The sequence below is a fragment of the Nelusetta ayraudi genome, unplaced genomic scaffold (assembly GCF_046127955.1).
Source record: "Nelusetta ayraudi isolate G7.1 ecotype Tasmania unplaced genomic scaffold, CSIRO-AGI_Nayr_v1 ptg000076l, whole genome shotgun sequence".
In the NCBI taxonomy this organism is placed as follows: Eukaryota; Metazoa; Chordata; class Actinopteri; order Tetraodontiformes; family Monacanthidae; genus Nelusetta; species Nelusetta ayraudi.
In genome coordinates this window covers 1731255-1748605 of record NW_027466126.1, presented here as the reverse complement: position 1 = coordinate 1748605, position 17351 = coordinate 1731255, and the positions used below count along the sequence as shown (strand labels likewise).

Below are 17351 nucleotides of genomic sequence, written 5' to 3'. Positions count from 1 at the left end.
AAATAATAAAAGCAATTTTATGATTGTGTGCTATTCGGATTTCAGCAGCTCGGATTTCATCTCTGCAAAATTACTTGTCTCTATTTCTTGACGCAATTTTCCGTCTAGATTCTCAGAGGAATCCTATAAACCAATCAGCTTCTCCCATGGAGAAGGACAATGATGGCGGCAGCAGCAGGAAGCTGCAGCTGTTTCCTTTGTTTGCCGTTAGTTATTAGGATTTTTATTTCCCTTCAGAGTTTAGGGCACACTTTTTCTGTTTTCTGGTAATTTATTGAGATTTTGCGTGGTTTAGTGTATGATTTACAACATTCCGGCTTCATTTTTTTGCCCCCATTTTCAACATGTAAAGTCGGCGTCTTCTGTGCATTTGCTCCGTAGTCACGGGATCCCCAGGTATAACGTCGGTGCTGAGCTGCAAACGTTACAAACATGAAGATGGTGAAGTTCCCACCCACCTCCTACAACCGTCAACACCACGCACGCAGAGGATCGTTATGGCCTTTCAAGTCGTTTGCTGTTTTTCTGCGAGCTACGTACAAAAACATGTTACAGCCAAAATACTTTATTTGCACGCGCGTAAGCCAGTCAAAATATCCCCGCGCGGTGCAACGGCGGCGAGTCACCACGACACGCAGTCGACTTTCACACGCTCCTGTCATCCGCAGCTGTTAACAAGACTCCGGAATAACAACAGCCTTGAGGTGTTTGCGGTGCAGCGTCTTCAATTATCAGGAGAGCGTACCTGCCAGCCTGCCTCTAATTCCTCGCAAGGCGAAAGTGTGCGCTAACAAGTGTGTTTTTCCTTCCCGTGAGCTGCGCCTCTTTCTTCCTCCTCCACCCGCAGGAAGGCTCAGACTTTACAGAGAGATCACCCGTTTTTCTTCATAATGGGCTTTATTTAGCTGACTCTCCTGAACCACAGGCAGAGAGGGCAGAGGAGGAAAAAGCAACGGGAATGAACGTCTGAATTTTCACTTTTTCGTGTTATTTTCGACGGCAGCCGTTTCCATTTGCGCCTTTCATTGCCTACGCCTCGCGACCCCAGGTGTTGATTGTTGAGTTTCAAATCCTGCTTCTAAAAATATTATAAACTTACAGAGTTAATTCGATCGAACATTCTTTGTGCCGATTTGTGGTAGGATACAGTACAATGCAGAACTTTGTTCCAACTCTCTCCCAAAGATACTCTTCTGTTTTTTGTTTTTGTTTTTTTGTAATGACAGACATGGAATTAAATCCTGCAGAATCTGTCATTTAAAATGTGTGAGAAACGCGGTGCTTCGTTTTAAGGTTTAACGACACTCAGTCGCATCGTTAAAGCTGTTTGAATGTCTGAATGAATGCTTTGTTTTGTACTTTGATGTGCATGAACATTTTAGTGGTGACATGCACCAGCACCATTTTCCATTCTGATATTGACTTTTGCATTGTGAACACTATACTATTTATGTATTAATAATTGCAGCCCTGATTGTTTTCTTAAGGTTTACACACACACATATATATATATATATATATATATATATATATATATATATATATATATATATATGTATATATATATATATATATGTAGAGAGAGAGAGAGAGAGAGAGTATATATAAAAAGGTACATTTCTTATTCTCCAATCGATCCAGTACCTGAAGCATTGGTATTTGATCTTTGATCTCCAGGAAACAACGACTCAGCTCCTGGAAAGTCTGATTCAAACATGCGACTTCTTCTTAATTAGTGTCTGATTCCTTCGGGGTTGAGAGAGGTGCAGGGACGATGTTGGTTGTGTCTCCTCATAAGTGCACCAACGCGGAAGGTGAGCGCTTTTATGCACCAGAGGCCTCATTAGAAAAACTGATAATGTCAAGTCTGGCGAGGTTTGTTGTTTTGTTTAATTGCAATCAAAGGCGTCTCGGCAGGATGTGAGCGGAGGGGGGGGGGGGGGGGGGGATCATTGTCTGCCGTCAGCAAAGGTAAACAAAGGCGGGCAGGAGAGACGTCGCTGACGGCGGACTTTATTAGCAACGACGACTTTTATGGCGCGCATGATTGCGTTTGTGGGGGACTACGAACTTGATTGGAAGAAGATGTTCTTTATTGATCCCAATGTGGAAGCAGCAGACCATCCAACCCCGTCCATCCAAGTCAAGACACTTTCTTTCATCTAAATGAAAGAAGTCAGTTTTTCTTTTTTCAGAAAAAAAAAAAAAAGCCATGAAATGGAACCTACCAGGACATATCAGCGATGTTTGTCTTTGACTTTTGGTCTTCTTTTCGTTTCTTTCCAATTCCAGTCTGCAGTTATTGGCCACTGCTGGAAACTTCAGCCTTTATCGTCTGAATTTATCAACCGGAAAAATTAGTTTAGTTAGATTGTTAATTTTATTTATTTATTTTTTTGCTCCGATGTTGTGCAGCTAAGAAAGCGTCACCCTGGCCGAGGCTGTTGGTGCATCACTGACCTGTTCCATTAGCTTTACTGCGAGCCAGGCGGGCAGCGGTGGGTTAAACGGTCCATTAGGTTTTATATCTTGCTGTCGCATGTTGTACAAGGGAGTCGGGGGGGCCACTGTAGGGCATCGAGCAGGCCTCTGGTCCAGGTAGGCGGTGAAGTGCAGAGGAGCCTTCAGGGTGAGCAGAGCAGAGCTGCAGCCTCAGAGGAGAGTTTCATGAACTAGATGGAACAAGGCTCAGGCCGAGGACAACAAGACAATCCACTTTGATTGGGAAACCGAAAAAAGTTTTTTTTTTGGATAGTTTAGGAGGAAGTTTAGAGGGAGCTGTGGTGAAGGTCTGGCAGCCAGGACCGCTGAGGAGCCGAGAACTGAGAAGTTCAGGTGTGATCAGAGGATCGTTTGCAGCTGGTGTCTCCCGGCACAGCTGTCCCTATCAGTCAAACACACACTCATCTACACCCACACACACAAACATGCACCAATGAATAGATGCATTAGGTCAGTGTTTCTCAAAGTGGGTGGCGAGTGAGTTCCGAAATCAAACTAAAATGTTCCCGTGTGAAGAGTTGATTGTGTTCACACTGACAGCCATTTAAAACCAGGAAATAAAGCTTGTCATTTTTTTTTTAATGAAAAGGAGAAATGCGTCTTTTGATCGACTTATCTCTATCCCTTTTGAGTGCAACTGCGGAAGCTATTGTTGTTGCAACAGGTCAGAGGCTACTGCAACCTTGCGTTTGAACGCTACAGTCTTCCTGTGACAAGTATTATGGTTTTCGAGAGATCAACAAAATATGCAGCTAAATAAAATGGTGGATAATAATTGTGGATGTGTGTTATATTTGCACTGATGCGGCTTTTTAAATTTGAGAGAACCTCGGGGGGGAAGAACACACAACGCACAGGAGGAGACGACGGGAGCAATTCAGCCCATGTAATAGGAGAAGAGATACAGAGGCTGCTAGCGATAAGCGCCGCCGCCGTACAAAATGTGAATCTGTCAGCTTGAGTATTTTTCTTTATCCCTCTTCACCGGGCGCCGCTGCCATCACAGCGCTCACACTTAGCGAGCAGTAAAAATGTGTAGGAAGAAATCTGTCTTATCAGCAGGAATTCAGAGACAGTTGTGCGCGTTCCATTTTTGGAACCCGGAAAACAAACACGGCGGTGACGAGGCCATTACACCGACAATAACACCGGCCGTCTCCTTGGATTTGCCGGCCCGTCTTCCCCCCCCCCCGCTCTCTTTTCGCAGTGAGGTTCCGTTGAGGGTGACACAAACAAGGCCTCGCTCTTCTTATTAAATATAGCCTTTTAATGAGAAATAGATTATTATATGAAACATTCATTTGAAATAAGCTGATATAATGAGCTTAAGAAAAAGAAAAACAGCAAAAACAAAAGAAAAAGGTACATAAGCAGGGTATTAGGTGTCAAACTTCTTCAGACACATCCATGGAGACATGTAAGCAACACTGTGGCAACATAACGGCGCAGAGGAGAGTAAATGTGCTTGTTTTATGGGCATTGCAGTGGCTCGAGAAAAAAATTAAAAAACAAAAAACGGCACAGTTAGTCTGGACAGATACAAAAACAGTCATAGTTTTGGATGAATCTAATCCGACTCATGACACATGGGCGCCCTGCACTCTGTGCCAAACGCAGCAGGGGCTTTTTCTTCTTCTTTCCTTCCTTCCCTCCTTTCTTTCTTCCTTTCTTTTTGAAGCAGTCTTTGTGTTCCCCTCTCTGTGAGTGTCATATTTTGTTGTAGTGTGGCATCAGAGAGAGCAGAGTTTAATATTTACAGGTAAGACTGTACAACAGGGAGTCGGAAACAAAACAAAATCGAGATGAGCCGCCATCACTTCAGGTCGTCTCTTCTCCCTGGTGGTAGTCCCCCCCCCCCCGACATGCACACAGGCACACGCACACACGTACACGCGCGCACACACAAAACTGTTTGAAGGCATAGCTCTCAGAAAAGTGATGAAAAGTGTGCGTTGATCAGAAACTGTCAAGCTGATTCAGTGTCAGCAGGTGTGTTCCGCAAAGCATTTCATGATTCAATAATGTTAGCAAGCTAGCTAACAGCAGCAGTTTCATAAGTAACCAAAGTGTGGAGACAACCAATTAACAACAAGTTTTCTATGTTCTTAAAAAGAGGCAGTTAGTGTAACTCTGCTAGCTGGCAAACAAGCTGCTAGCTGCAGTTTTAACAAGCCTTAACTTAAGTGCTAAATAAATTTGTGATAGCAATAAGAATGTTGTTATAGTCAGATTGGTGATAGATTTATAAATGAAAAATTCTGCAGCAAGGGTTTGTTGTTATCACCTCCACCAGCGCTAAACAGCAGTGCGTGATTTGGGACAACACTTTGTTGAGATTTGTGTGCCACACAACAATTATACCACACTGGTGTGAATGGCTAACAAGGCGTGTGTGTCTGTGTGTATGCAATTTGGAACACACCTACTTTTTGTGTAATGACCATAATTTTTTTTACCTTTGTCTTCTTCTTCCTCAGCTCTAAATGTGTTAAAGGGATTTATAACAGGCACTTAACAATAATAGTAATAATAAAGATAGCAATCTTTAAAGGAAAAAAAGCATGTCTGTGTTTAATCTTAACATATCTTCATCTCAGGCTTGCTGGCTTGTTGTCTGGCCAGTCAGGGACGCACTGCTAGCGCGGTGATGTCATGTCGTCGTACAGGGACTGATCCTTAAACCCATGAACTGGAAACAGTGAAGGACATCTTACTGAAATCCTGCAGTCCGAATGATACTAACCCACAGTGATATGCACTGTGAGGGTAACTGCACTGCAAATCTGAATTTACATACAGTTTGAATTGAAGAGAAAGATCAGATTTACTCAGGATTAATGGCCAAGTTGTCATTTACTGTGAGCAAAAAGCATCACAAAGGTCCTGCAAAAAAATAAAATAAAATAAAATAAAATAAAAGTAAAACCAGCAGCCTGACCCAAGGGGATTGTCGCTTTTAGGGCCATTTTTACACATTATTTCCGAAATGTTACATTTTTGTTGCTGTTTTTTAAAAACAATAAATAAATAAATAAAATAAATTGCAAGGAATTTAAGACTTTGATTAATTCCCATTTGAGAAATGGTGTTAAATCCAACCCTGGCTGTCCTAGCTACCTTACATTAGTCTGCCCAGATATGACCCCAGAAGGCTAGCATCTTTATAGAAACAAAGCTAGTTTGACAATAACCCTGGCAAGAAATAAATCTACGTTGAGGAACTACAACAAAACACGAATTTTCAGAAGTTGTGCACTGTGTACTTTTTCTACGTTCAAAGCATAGCTTCAAAAACATATTTCAGATTCATTGACTTGCAATGGGAAGCGAGTCCCCATCTGGCCTGGTACGAGACTAAAACTGTAAGCGACTGTTTCTTGCTGAGCTAGCCTCTCTTGTTCTTCTTCTTATCCTTCCCTGTGTTTTCCTCCTCGTCAACATCGTCTTTGGTCTCTTTGCCCCCCCGCCCCGCCTTTACAAACATTCAGAGACTCGGGAGTTAAAAAGCGCCAGGATCAGTGTTGGGATCATCCTGTGTTAGAAAGCAGGGTTAGGGTTGAGGCTCTGACTGACCATAACCCTAGGCATCCAAAGGCCAGCTGGGGACGCTGTGCCAGTGTCAGGAGTGCCAGCCTTTTGTTAAAAGCCCGATGGATCATGAAAGTAAAACCTTGAAGCAAACATTTACGATGGAAAAACTTAACGCTCTCTGTGAAGTTCTGGACAACAAGTTGTGTGTTTTCGTGACGTGAGGTGAGGATCCTATGCCTTTTGTTTTCTTGCTCACAAACATGCAGTTAAAACGGACCACGGAAAGAGCCACTGGCAACACGTCTCCACATCTGATCACCCAAATTAAGTGTGATTACCAATACACAGGTAGGCAGCATCTCGTACTGGGGTGGAATGGCCGACGGCGTTCAAATCAATTTACAGCTCTGCTGATGCTTCCAGCAACACACGGGACAAAGCTCAATTCCAAAGCTGGGGAGTGGGGCAGGGGGCAAACAACAAATAAAAATACAAATCTTTACATACTCATGGTCATAAAAAGCTGGCTGATTAAGCACTTGCCAAAAATGGTATTTCTGAACTTTAATATAACAGTATTCTCTTCTTTTTTTTTCTTTTTTTTTTGAGTGGCACAACAAAGAAATTCAATGACTTTACAACACGATTCTTATACAACAAAGTATGCATTCTCTTGTCATTTGTCTCTCTGCTGTGCTCTTGTCTAAAAATCGAGTGGGTTTCAAATCAAAAACACACGAATGGAACACAGTTTTTTTTTTTTTTTTTTTTTTTTTTTTTATATATATCTTCTCTCGCAATGAAACGGGGACAATTTTTTTTTTTACGTCTCGCTGTATCTCACGGGCAGCGGGGACGGCAGGAGGAGAAAGAGTGTATGGCTTTAGGTTGTGCCTGGATGGACGGACTGACGGACGGACGTTTTACACTTTGCTTCTCGGTGGCGGGGAAAAGCTCCACAGAAAAATTCAGCAGTCACGACGACGTGTACATTTTTGCAAAGCTGTACAAAGTAGCGTTGATTGTTAAATCTTCAGGAAACCACAATAATGCGCTCACACACCAGGAGGTACTGCCTTGTGGGTGGGTGGGCGGGCGGGCGGGGCGGGGGGGGGTTTAAAAAAAGAGGGGGAAAAAAATTCAAATAAAACAAGTAGAAAGTGGGGGGGGGGGGTCAAAAACAACAAACAAAACAGCTCAAAAAGTCAAAAACGCGGGAAGAAGCTCTCCGAATTGCGAGGCTGAGCTGAGACGGGGGATGCGACCTCCAGTGACACATTCAGTTAACGAACAAGCGAGAAGCATTCAAGCTAGGAGGGGAGGGGGCTAAAAAAAAAGAAAGAGAAAAAAAAGAAAGAAAAATAAATGTACGTACACCGGCGCACACACCCACACGCACACAATCACCCCACGTATACTGTATATGTATATATAAACAGCTGGCTTTTTGTTATCTGACGTGACTTTTTCGCCCTGCTGTGTTCCGTGACGCAGAGCGACGGAGCCGCCGCCGCCGCCACTTCGTAGTAAAGAGACTTAGACGTTAACGTGTCCACTACTCGTTGACTATTTAATTCTTATGCTGTAGAAACACTGTTTTTATTTTTTTTTTCCTGTTGTTTTTTGCTGTTGTTGTTGTTGAATATTAAACCGTCCTGCGTGATTGAAATATTTCGCTGAAATAACTGCATCTCTAATTTGCCCTTGCGTTGTGTCATTCTTCCTTTAAAAATGTTCTACTTTGTTTTGTTTTTTTTCTCTCTCAGTAAAGAATTGGCAGTTTCGGATACAACCTTTCAGATCCACCCAGAGTGAAATCAAGGCCTCTTTTTTTTTGTTGTTTTTTCTTTTGTTTTGTTCCTCCCTCTGCCACCGAGGCGGATCATAAAAATTCAACCTTTCCCACCTTTCGCTTCTAAATTCTCTCGGGGAATGACGGACATGCTGGGACAAATATGGTACAGTCCTTCTATAGTAGTTCGATTATTCTTCATACTGTGACTGAAACGCTTTCGCATCGCTTGCCTTTTTACGTCTTTTTTTTTTCAAACGTCTCTTTAAGAATCATGTTTACAAAGTTAATATTACATCAAAAAGGCAGAAAAAGGTCCTAAAATGTGGAACAAAAAAGAAAAATAGGAAAAGAATAAAAAGAAAAGTAAGGTTAATATCCCCCCTCATCACCCGTTCCGTCTCGCCGTTTTCTTCTCTCTCCCTCTCGATTTCAGGGCCACTTTTGCTCAGCAGAGTTTCGCAGTCAGGTGGTCCGATTGTTTTAGAATCTCTGTGCTGTACATGTCCAAGGCATGGTTGACTCGAATCATCTCGCTGTTGTTGAGCTTCAGCCGGTGCTTCAGCATACAGGAGAAGAGGTCCAGCTGGGGCTTGCCGGGCGCCGAGGGCGGTGCCAGGCGATTAATCCGATCGCGGATGTCCAGCAGCAGCAGCATGACGGAGGAGGACGAGTAGAACTGAGTCCCCTGGGTGTACGACTGGTTGACCTGTTGCACGGCGCTGCGCAGCAGGTCTGCATTGAAGCGCAGGCTGTAGCCAAAAACTTGGATGTCGGATATTTTGATGTAGATCTGGCGCTTGTTGGGGTCGGCGAGGTCCACCGGGCCCTGGCCCGTGTCGTTGCGGAGCCCCGTGGGGATCTTGGCGCGGCTGCGCAGGTAGATGTGCACCGTCTCGAAGAAGGTCTTCCAGCGGTTGCCCAGCAGCAGGGTCCAGTTGAAGCACTGCGAGTTCTGCAGGCGCACCTTCTCCCAGCGCGGGTACCCGTGCTCGCCGAAGGGCATGCTCCAGCCCTCCGAGTGGCTCCCGCTGAACGGGTTGACGTAGACGAAGAACATGGGGTCGATGCTGCTGTTGCGCATCTGGCAGATCTTCATGGACAGGCCGATGATCATGTGGAGGTAGTCCATCCGGTTCTTGTTGCTCTTGAGGGTCAGGGACATGCGCTTGCGCCACCGCGGGTCGAAGAAGGTCTCCAGGCGGATCTCGTTGCTGATGAAGGTGGTGTGGATGTAGAGGCGGGAGTCCATCTTCTGTAGCAGGTACTTCAGCTCCAGGTCCTGGAAGTCCAGGTCGGTCTCGAAGCTGATGAACTGCTCGCTGCGCTCCGAGTCCACATTCTGGGGCTCGCAGCGGCCGCGGTACAGCTTGTAGCCCTTGTTGCAGGAGCCGCACTGAGAGATGTTGGCCAGGCTGCACATGGCGCAGCTGTTGTTGCCGCCGATGACGCACGGGATTGGCCGTTGACACAGGGTGGCGCCTGTGTGGCACACGCACGTCCGCTGGCTCTCCAGAAACGTCCCCCAGAAGCCGTTCTCGTTGCAGTAGAGGAAGGACTGGACTCTGTTGAGCCACTGCATCACCGACCTGCCGAGAGGAAGCAGAGGGGTTAGCAGACTTAAGTCTTTGTGTGTTATATACTACAACAGGAACTTCATAAACCATACTGACATAAAGATACCAAAAATCTGATAAAGTCAAAGTATGTTTGCAGTGCGTCTCCGGTCCTCCACAGACTTGGAGGCCTCTGGCTAAAATACTCAGGGCTTCTGTTTTTTTTCTAGATGCTGGAGGATGATGCCGTAATTCAGGAAGAAACAGGATTAAATGTACAGACACACAATAAAGAAACTCTGTGAAAGTCCATGACTGGTAGAGGACATTGCTTCCATAAATGTCTAACTGGGAATGAATGTCCTTCCTTGTGGTAGAAGTACACATTTCTTCACAACAGATCAGCAGCTCACTCCAACAATTTTAACGGTTTGGAGTGTAGTTTATATGAACGACACAAGATTGTATTGGTCATCTTTGATAAATGATTTAATGCTGCAGTATGGTCTCCAAACACAGTTCGTTGGAATCAGTAGAGTAAATATGGGTTCAGTCTCACCCATGAGGTTCATAAAATCTCTGCACCTTTGTCAGTGAGGTCTCGTGGGCACCTGCTGCAGCATCTGTCGGCCCTTCGAGCAGGAGTGCAAAGGATCATGGGTATGCATTGGCTCTAGATAATGGAGCACCACCTTAGATCCTGTCTGATAACCAGGAGCTTTCTCCATGATGCAGAAGTTTTTTTTTTTATTATTATTATCAATGTTGTTCTTACTGTACTTGGCCACCCTAAATACTCCAGATAGGATTTGGGATTTCATGGTCAAAACTGATTCATTAGGGCTATTTTAACTGTGACCCGTGTGACTGTACAACGGCAGCTCAAACTCCTCGGATCTTTGCACATTCCGACATTCTCGCTGTAACCCGCTGTGACAGGCTGCCACGATGGACCACCCGCCGGGTGGTTTTCACATTGAATTAGCATGGTGACTGGTGTTTTTCACACCTTTAATGGTGGTTAATTTAGCCTGGGACCGGATGGGGCAATTTCACACGGCTCTTTCAAATGGCCATTTCATCCCTCCTCCCACCACCACCACCACTTCCATGCTGACCTTTTTTTTTTCTTTCTTTTTTACCCCGGCAGATAAAGATGACTTAAATGTGCAGCCAGATACACTGACGGGTAATTTTCTGATTAGGCAGCTTTCGACATTCAACTCGTAGCATTTTGAAAAGACGACAAACAATTCAAGACTGACAAACATTGTAATGTGGCCTTTTCTGAAGCCTATCTGGCTCTTTAAGGTCAGTAAGAGAATCACCAGTACATTGTCTTAGAGACTCCAATTTGCCTAGTTATTAAAATAGTTAATTATTGACTGGCTGATAATATTGGCTGTGCTCAATTGGAGCAGATTCACCATTAGGAACTGTTTCACAGACACACAATATATGGACAATTGCGAGAACTTAGATAATTAGAGTATAGCCTCAGTGCAGTGTTTCTCAAAGTGGGTGGCGCACCCCCCCTGGGCGGCGCAGAGTCACGTCTGGGGGGTTAGGGGGGCGCGAAACACCGGGCGGGAGGGAGACGGGGGCGCCCGGGGGGGGAACTAATGTTTTCACATCGGAACTTTTTCCACGGCGGAACAATTAACAAAAAGTGTCCAGTAGGTTGTAGCTAAGAAAACGATGCTCAGGTACACAGGATGGAGAAATATTTGACAGGGACGGAAAGAAAAATTCAGGAGTCCGGCGGTGGCCAGTGTTCTTTGTTGTTGGCCACTTTTGGCTGTAGAATCGTTCCGCGAGTAGCTGCGGAACGATGGTGTCGTTCACACCAGACTTGAAGCGGGGTGCACCTCCGCGGCCAGTCTTTCTAATGCGCGAGCCGCTAATTCCAGCAGTAACCCTAACCCTAACCCTAATTCCCGCCTTATCGCTAACCCTAATGCCATGCAAGTCTATGGGGTCAAAAGTCAACTTTTTCCTAGAGACATGGGACCACTTGCAGGTTCATCAAACTCTGATTGCACTGAAACCAAAGTAAGGCAATACCCTGATTATCTAGACTGCATGTTATCGCGCTGACTGTCAAAAAAGAAGTTTGGCATCATCATCATGGACTCTTATAAAAACGCACCACACTGTAGCGATCTTGATTATACGGTATGTCTGACATCAGCATCGGCTGCTTCTCACAGTTCAATAAAGAGACAGAGTGGCTGTTGAGGTGACTGCATGGCCCGGCATGATCATAAATTAGCTAAGAGAATCTTCAAGTGTCCAGGTCTCAGCGCCACACCGCCAATTTTGCTCTGGATTTGATGCGAAAATAATTCATCATTCACATCCGCAAACTAAACGGATGTTTTGGTAAAAACCATGTCGCATGTGCTGCGGGAAGCAACTTCAAAAACAGGCCAGACGTGGAAATAAAATACCCGTTTGTTGTCCACTTATAGCCCGGCGCCGCTTGATGCAAATTGTGCCCGCAGCATTGTCGCCGGTGAATAGGATAATTTCAGGCCTGGGAGAAGGAGGCGTAGCCTTATTTCCCTGAGGTGGAGGGCATCGCTTGCTATTCTTATCCCGTCTCCCTCGTTCTCCCCCTCAGGCATCTTTCCTTGTCATCCTGACACCACTGGAACTCCTTTTTCAACTAGCGGGAGGTGAGTTTTTGAATCCTGATGCTCTTCAGAAAAAAAAGAAAAAACAGAGAGGGAGGAAGAGAGAGAGAGAGAGAGAGAGAGAGAGGAGGGGCCGGTCAAGGTTAGAATGACATGTTAATGAACCCTAGCGCTAACTATGATTGATGACATCGCCTCCTCGGTAGGCCTGCGATGGCTCCGAGCAAACAGCGTCCCACCCCAGAGCCGATCGCCTGTAGAGGACGGCCGAGCAGTTAAATTCCAATAAATCTGGCTTGCTGGAAGCTCGGCAGTTACACTCGCCGCCGTGTCATTCGCACACGCGGGGCTTGAAAATGTGAAGTGTGGAGGCCGAGGTGGAAGCAAGTGCAGCCATCGGCGTTAAGCACTGAGTAGTTCGCTTAGGAAAAAAAAAAAAAACACAATGTTGCGATGTTGGGCTGCCTGGCAGCAATCTTTTTGAGGTATGCACCCACAATGACCATTATATTAGGTACAACCCTGGACAGCCATTCTCTATCAACCCCGGCGATGGTCTAGACTTCGTGGGAATCCCAGTAGATCAGCACTTGAAGAAATCGGACCATCCAACTACTGTGATAAAGTGGCCGCGTCGACTCGTGTTTAGTGGAACTGGGTCCAGTTTGAAAGTCTGACAGAAGGCTAAGCCTGTTGTGTTGCACACAATATAGTATCTGCTGAGGCGGCGGCTGAGCAGCGCTGAGCAGATTTTCTGGCTGCGCAGTTTCAGAATGTTGATGCGCTATTTGGATAAAACGCTTTGTGTTCTTCCCAATTGATTGCTCTGTTTCTTCTCCTTTTTTTTCTTTTCTGGCAGGAGTTTTGGCGCGTTGTGGTTGCGAGCGCCGCTGGATGGAATGTGCCGCATACCGACAGGGGGCCCGTCTCAAAGCCTCCCATTCAACAAAGGACTTGGCAGCCCTTCCCTCGAATTTCTTCCCTCACATGTTGTCCGAAGGCTTTGCTTCGCCACGACCCGTGTGTGTTTTTCACGTTTTGTATGTTTTCTTTTTTTTTTTTTCTTTCTGATCCCTTGCCATTAAACCCTGTGGTCTCTGCCTTTGATTCCCCACATTTATTTTTTTTCTGCGTCTTTCATTGGAGAGCCGCTGTGAGTCGGGTGGCTATTTCCAGCTCGGAGTGCTCCTCTGACGTCTGCCTCCTTCCCATGAGAAAAAAAAAAAAAGATGTCTTAATATCCCGGCGCCAGGCCTGCATATGGCTTATGAATTCATATCGTTTTCTATCGCCGCTCACCAGCATTCTTGTTGACCTGGAATGTCTTTAGTGAGACGGATGCGCCAGCTTTGGCTTCCCAACGCGTTTTGTTTGCCGTCTATTCCAATATGAATATTTAAAGAGCGACCAAACAGAGATGTGCCAGTACACTGGTTTTATTATCGCGGCTCAACAGGGGCCAGCCAATCAGACTGCACGTCTGTTTAGATTTAAGCTCCAGCTACCCCGGCTATTATTTATGTTTTCATTAGCTCGTCAACCTGCTGAAGCGGCGAGCTGATAGAGGTGAAGGAGCCGCGAGGGGAAAATGCATTTTTGCCGCGGCAGACACGAGGGGGTGGAGATAGAAGAGGGGGAGGAGGGGGGGAGGAGGAGGAGCCTGACAGTGTGGGATTCAGGATCCCTTTCATGTCAAAGCCTGGTTTGCTTGTGTTGCAATTAGCAAGACATCAACCACCTACATACATGAGATTATGTTATTAAAAGATTCTGAAGAGAAATGCAAGGAGTTATGTCAGGCTTTCAGACTTGGTTTTCCAAGGTTTTTTTTTTTCTCTTAAATCGGACGCTGTTAAAAAAAATACAATTTTACTTTGTACCTTTAAATAAATACATGCAAGACAAGTATGTCGACCAGCCCAGGTGGCAGAGTGCAGGTGCGTGCTGAGCAGTGTACAGCAGTGCAGTATGTTAAAACAGTCTATCTAAGATGTTTCTAATCTATTCCTGGCTGCTGAAAGCCGCTGCCTCCGGTTACGACGTAAAAAAAAAAAAAAAAAAGGGATAAAGTAGCTGCAGCTTGGGTGGCTGATTGACGCACTTTGGCCGCCGTTACCGTGGTGTTTGACACATTGCTTTGTAATGACTGTAGCATTAACGCAGCGGGTGGCACCCGGCTGCAAATTTACTTGGTTGCACCTGCTGAATCTCGTACCGAATCTCGTATTTCTGCGGATCCCCGCTGCGTGCCGGTTACGAGGCTGCCTACGTACCGGAAAGAAAAATGGCGGCTGCTGAGGCTTTTCATAAATAAGTAACAAAAGAATAAACGCGTGCAAAGGTCCACATTATCGCCTTTTGTGTATGAGTTGACGTGTCGTCGGAGGGGAATGAAATTGAAAAAAACCTGAGGGTCAAACCTTCTCATCCCTCCCAGGAGAGATCACCACTTTTACAAATTTGGGGAGATGAGGGAGATAAAGCACGGCAAAACAAACCAAAAAATGTGTTACGTCAAACATATGGATGTCATGTAGTCGGCGATTTGTCAGGGGGCGGAGGCGCTAACATAAACATGGCCGACTTTCAACATGAATAATTAAAAGGTGGCGGCGCTCAGCTCAGACGAAAACGATTGTTTGGCTGTGAGAGACGGCGCTTCATATCTGTCGCCATGAATCATTCACGCCAAAAGAAAAACGGTCATGTTTGTTCCTCGTGAGAAGTCATTAATGGAGTGACACGGAAGCCTGACATCTTCCAGCGTTAACGACGCTGGCGTCCATCGCAATGGGACGATTGTGACGAGAAGCGGTCGAGTCCCTTCATTAGCTGATGTCCGGGTGTTTACCGGGGCACGCCAAGTTGAAATAAGTCCAACCGCTGAGAGTTGATAAGCAGTCCCCTCTCTCCCAACCACCCCTCGCTCTGAATCTGTAATTTAATTAATCTGAAAGCAGGGAGGATTTAGCATAGCGCAGATGCTTAGAGGCGGCCTGTAGTACCAAGTGTGGTAAAGCCGAGTTGAGCCACTTCGCCTGGTCCGGTCGCCGTTAATCAATTCATTATTACTGAGAAGATACTCAAGTACCTTTACACGCTGGTTTCTATCAGCTTTTAACGCTAGAGTCCCAGCAAAAATAGGGTCAATGTTGTGTTTTTTGCTTTTTGTTTTTTTGCATCAGGAAAAAGTAGCACAGTGCCAAACGTCATTCCGTGCCACCTCACGACTCCGAAGGGAAACCTAAAAGCATTAGCCGACGTTGCTAACAGGTCCTCGGTGGCATCACGGAGGGCCGAGTGTGTCAGGCGCTGACGTGTGCGTCTCCCCTGAGGCTCTTGGTCAGACGTTAGATGTGCATGTAAAAGCATCCGTAGAGTCAAAGCCCAGCTATCTTTGTCCTGCTGCTCGTCGTGAGAAATCTAGTGAGTCTTAGTCCAGCTGTTTACAAGGTTTGCAAGGTTATCTGAGCTCTCCAAAAAAAAAAAAACATCAGGTATGATCTCAGGATAACTTTTTCCTTTTCCATCCCCCCAAAATGATCAGCACTCTTTCTGAAAACATTGCGATAAAGGTGATATCAGAAACCGCGGCCCCTTGGGGAGCAGGTATTCTTCGTAGCTATTGATCCGACGGCGAGGTTGTGTTATCTTAGCTATTATTCCGGAGCATGTTCGGCTTGTCCGCCGATCAAACGGCTCACCGGATAAAACCCCGCCGCTGTCTTGTCCTTGGGCGAGACAATAAAACCCTGATAACTCCAGATTGTCAGACACGGCACCTCGTATTGTTGTCCGCTGCCATCGGAGGCCAAGCGCCTGCGGTTTAAAGCTAGCACTTTTGAAGAAAAGAATAAAATAAGTGCCATAGAAATGCAGTCCATTTTCCATTTAGTGTCAGAAAAAGTGGAGTGCTGATGGGGTAATTTATGACTGCCCATGATTCAGCGGAGGCGCCGGTCTCAAGGGGGAGGGAGCTGGATTGGGTTTAAACCACGGGAGAAGCACAAATCGGGGGGGCGGGGGGGACCCGTCCAAGTTGGAGTCAGCGCCAAGTAGCAGGTGGATGACGGCATTGTCCTCCAGCCCACTGTGGGCCTGATGTATGAACTGGAGTGCCTCTAAATTGTGCCTCACAAGGGAAGTGGCCCGCTGTCAGCGACAACACCCTCGGCCAACGGCGGCTTCCGGCTTTTCATGGCATCATCATCAGCATCCGCTGCCCCCTCACTGACAGGTGGAGGATGTGCTGGAAGGCCTCCCCTGAGGTGCTTGGCAGGCGACCGGAGAAAGGACCGGGCCAGCGCTGTATGGGCCTTCAGATGTGCCTCCGATCCCCTCGCGGCTGCGATCAGCTCCAGGGGGAGAGGAGTGGGTTGGTGCCCAGTCACAGCCGAGGAAGAGATCTCCAAGAGGACCCCCTTTTTTTTTCTTTTTTTTTGCACCAACCCACTTTCCACCGGCAATATCACAACAATCTTCCCATCAGTCCATTTTCAAGGGTACTTGGCTCGGTAATTTATGTCAAGGGGGATGTGTCGCAGCAGCCGCAGCAGCAGCTAATGTGACTTGTTTGCCACTTTGAGATTGTCGATGCTACCTTTGTTAGCCACAGGCAGCAGACGGCCTCAAAGACTTTGTCAAAAATAAATAAATAAATAAAAATAAACGCTGTCTACCATTATGGTCTTATTGTTCTGTTTTATGCTTTGATCCCCTGTAGCACTTTGAGGTTGCATCAAATTAAAGGTGCAACAACAACAACAATGATAAAAATAAGTTCTTCTTCTTCTTATGATTAAAATCACTGCCCTTTTTCTTTAGTCCAAACTTGAATCATAATAATACTAATAATAACATGAATTGCCCCAAGCATCCCGCCTCAAGTAATAACGATTATTATTAGTATTATGATTATGAATGTGGTTTTCCTTTTCATGATGCAAAAGTCAAAGAAAATCTCAATTATTGATATATATTATCATCATTATTAACACTGCTACTGTATATTGCATATTTTTCTGTCTGTCAATATCATTATTACATTGACTGGAAAATTATAATTGCATTATCATGATCACGAAGGGCGATTTATTCCCACAAATGCTGGAGGAAACCGACTCCTTCGAGGTTTAACAACAGCGTTGGTATTCCACTGGTCTCCGGACCTGCGCAGTCTCACAGCGGCGCCCTGGAACTTCTCCCACCGACAGTTGCAGACGACGACCTCGCACGACTTCCAAGCGCGTCTGCAGAGTTACGCCGCCGTGCACACAGAGGTGACGAAAACAAACACGTCCTCCGTCTGATGCCCAAGTGTCTCACACAGGCGAG

At 45.8% G+C, this 17351-nt stretch overlaps 1 protein-coding gene across 1 annotated transcript in view; it reads right to left on the bottom strand.

The window, feature by feature from the left end:
* Positions 1–7649: 7649 nt before the first annotated feature.
* brinp1 (bone morphogenetic protein/retinoic acid inducible neural-specific 1) overlaps positions 7650–17351 on the bottom strand; it is a 91983-nt gene continuing 82281 nt past the window's right edge. Inside the window, exon 8 of the mRNA XM_076043708.1 lies at positions 7650–9414. Within this exon, the coding sequence (XP_075899823.1) occupies positions 8274–9414 (1141 nt within the window). The 3' untranslated portion in view covers positions 7650–8273. The remainder of the gene's footprint in view (positions 9415–17351) is intronic.